Below are 1,943 nucleotides of genomic sequence, written 5' to 3'. Positions count from 1 at the left end.
GATCGCGATACGTAACTAATAGTTAAGACTAAAATCCCAAATTACGTAAAAATAATATAATAATAAAATCTTTTTTGTTTAATATAAAATTCTTCATATTTAGAAAAGTAATAAGTTTAAAATATTTGAAATAATATAAAAAATATTTATTCGAAAAATATTTTTTAACTAAACATAACTAATACCAAATCAAATAATCCTCATTGTTTTCTTAATTAATTTCAAAATATGAAAAATATTATCAATTCAAGGATGTAGGAATTTCAAAATACAAAAAATATTATCACATCAAGGATGAAGGAAAGGTCGTGGTTACTCACTTATGTTTTTAAAACAATTAAAATACAATCAATCAATCAAACAATTTTCTACCAAGAACTATGTAAGTCTGCATTCTCGATTACATAAAATCGAGACATGTGAATACCATAATAACAAAAACTAATGTGTATATGATTACAATTAGAATTTAGGTATATAAACTTATGAAAATATTTCATTTCACAATTATGTATGAAAGGAAATCAGAAAGTAGTACCATTATATAAATAATTTGGACCATTAAGATAAATCAGTCATTCAACATTAGGTTTTGGAAACAATATATATATATTCCACACAAACAAAACAAAATCTAATTAAATGAAATCTTGCGTCTTTTCTTCAAGGTTGAAGAAGAATAAAAAGTAATGTCATATCATTCTGATGGACATATACCTTGTATAGCCACTATCGATGTCATATATTAGCCACCAATGTGAAAGAAACACGTCATATAATCTTATAACCTTTTGTTAATGTAATTAATCACGAGCTAGTTGTTTCTATTGATGGTAATGAAAACATATAATATTGGTTATAGAAGTTTTTTTTCTATTTCGATCTAGCAACATTATTGTTTGCTAGGTTTTCACATTCTATTCAATCTAAAACAATTGTCCAAAATACTTTGTGGCCCATATTATTCCCAAAGTCAAACATTATTTTAATGCAAAACTCAAAGAAAAGTTTTTATGAAACCTTGCATATTTCGAGCATGGTGAGTCTCATGTGAAAACTAAATTTGTCAAGGTGATTGGTATATGTTAAACGGTAAATAAGAAAACTATAAAATAGAAAGCAGTTAAATTGTTAAGAGCATAATGAAAACCCACTCTCAAGTGAAGTTGGGGAAAATGGGGTCTCTACTTGTCCCACGTTCTGTTTGTCTTGCATTGGCCATAATATTCTTTAGTTTACCATCTGAAGCAAATGACGTTTACCTTCCATCAAAGTCAAGTCGCAAGAACCCCTATAAACCACCCCTCATTCCTATCCCAGTGATCGTCTCTCCACCATCATCTCCAGGACAAGATCCCAAGCCCCACTCTCCACCACAACCATCCGAAGCTAATGACCATTACCTTCAATCAAAGTCAAGTCGCAAAAAACCCTATAAACCACCCCTCATTCCTATCCCGGTGATTGTCACTCCACCATCATCTCCAGTACAAGAGCACCAGCCCCGCTCTCCACCACAACCATCCGAAGCAAATGACATTTACCTTCCATCAAAGTCAAGTCGTAAGAAATCCCATAAACCACCCCTCATTCTTATCCCGGTGATCGTCTCTCCACCATCATCTCCAGGACAAGAGCAGGAGCCCCAATCTCCACGACAACCATCCGATGCAAATAACGTTTACATTCCATCAAAGTCAAGTCACAAGAATCCCTATAAAGCACCCCTCATTCCTATCCCGGTGATCGTCTCTCCACCATCATCTCCAGGACAAGAGCAGCAGCCCCAATCTCCACCACAACCATCCGAAGCAAATGACGTTTACCTTCCATCAAAGTCAAGTCGAAAGAAACCCTATATACCACCCCTCATTCCTATCCCAATGATGATCACTCCACCATCATCCCTAGGAGAAGAGCAGGAGCCCCAATCTCAACCACAA

At 34.3% G+C, this 1,943-nt stretch overlaps 1 protein-coding gene across 1 annotated transcript; it reads left to right on the top strand.

Annotated features, from left to right (window-relative positions):
• Positions 1-1,175: 1,175 nt before the first annotated feature.
• Positions 1,176-1,820, top strand: LOC109341439 (36.4 kDa proline-rich protein-like; the record flags this gene model as incomplete). The annotated part of the gene is made up of 1 exon (XM_019579349.1): positions 1,176-1,820. A coding segment is annotated over exon 1 (645 nt), but the record flags the coding sequence as incomplete, so codon positions are not given.
• Between the last annotated feature and the right edge of the window lie 123 nt (positions 1,821-1,943).

Source organism: Lupinus angustifolius, unplaced genomic scaffold, assembly GCF_001865875.1.
Source record: "Lupinus angustifolius cultivar Tanjil unplaced genomic scaffold, LupAngTanjil_v1.0 Scaffold_463, whole genome shotgun sequence".
NCBI lineage: Eukaryota > Viridiplantae > Streptophyta > Magnoliopsida > Fabales > Fabaceae > Lupinus > Lupinus angustifolius.
Note: the sequence above shows the minus strand (reverse complement) of the source record. Positions and strands in the feature narration are given on the sequence as shown.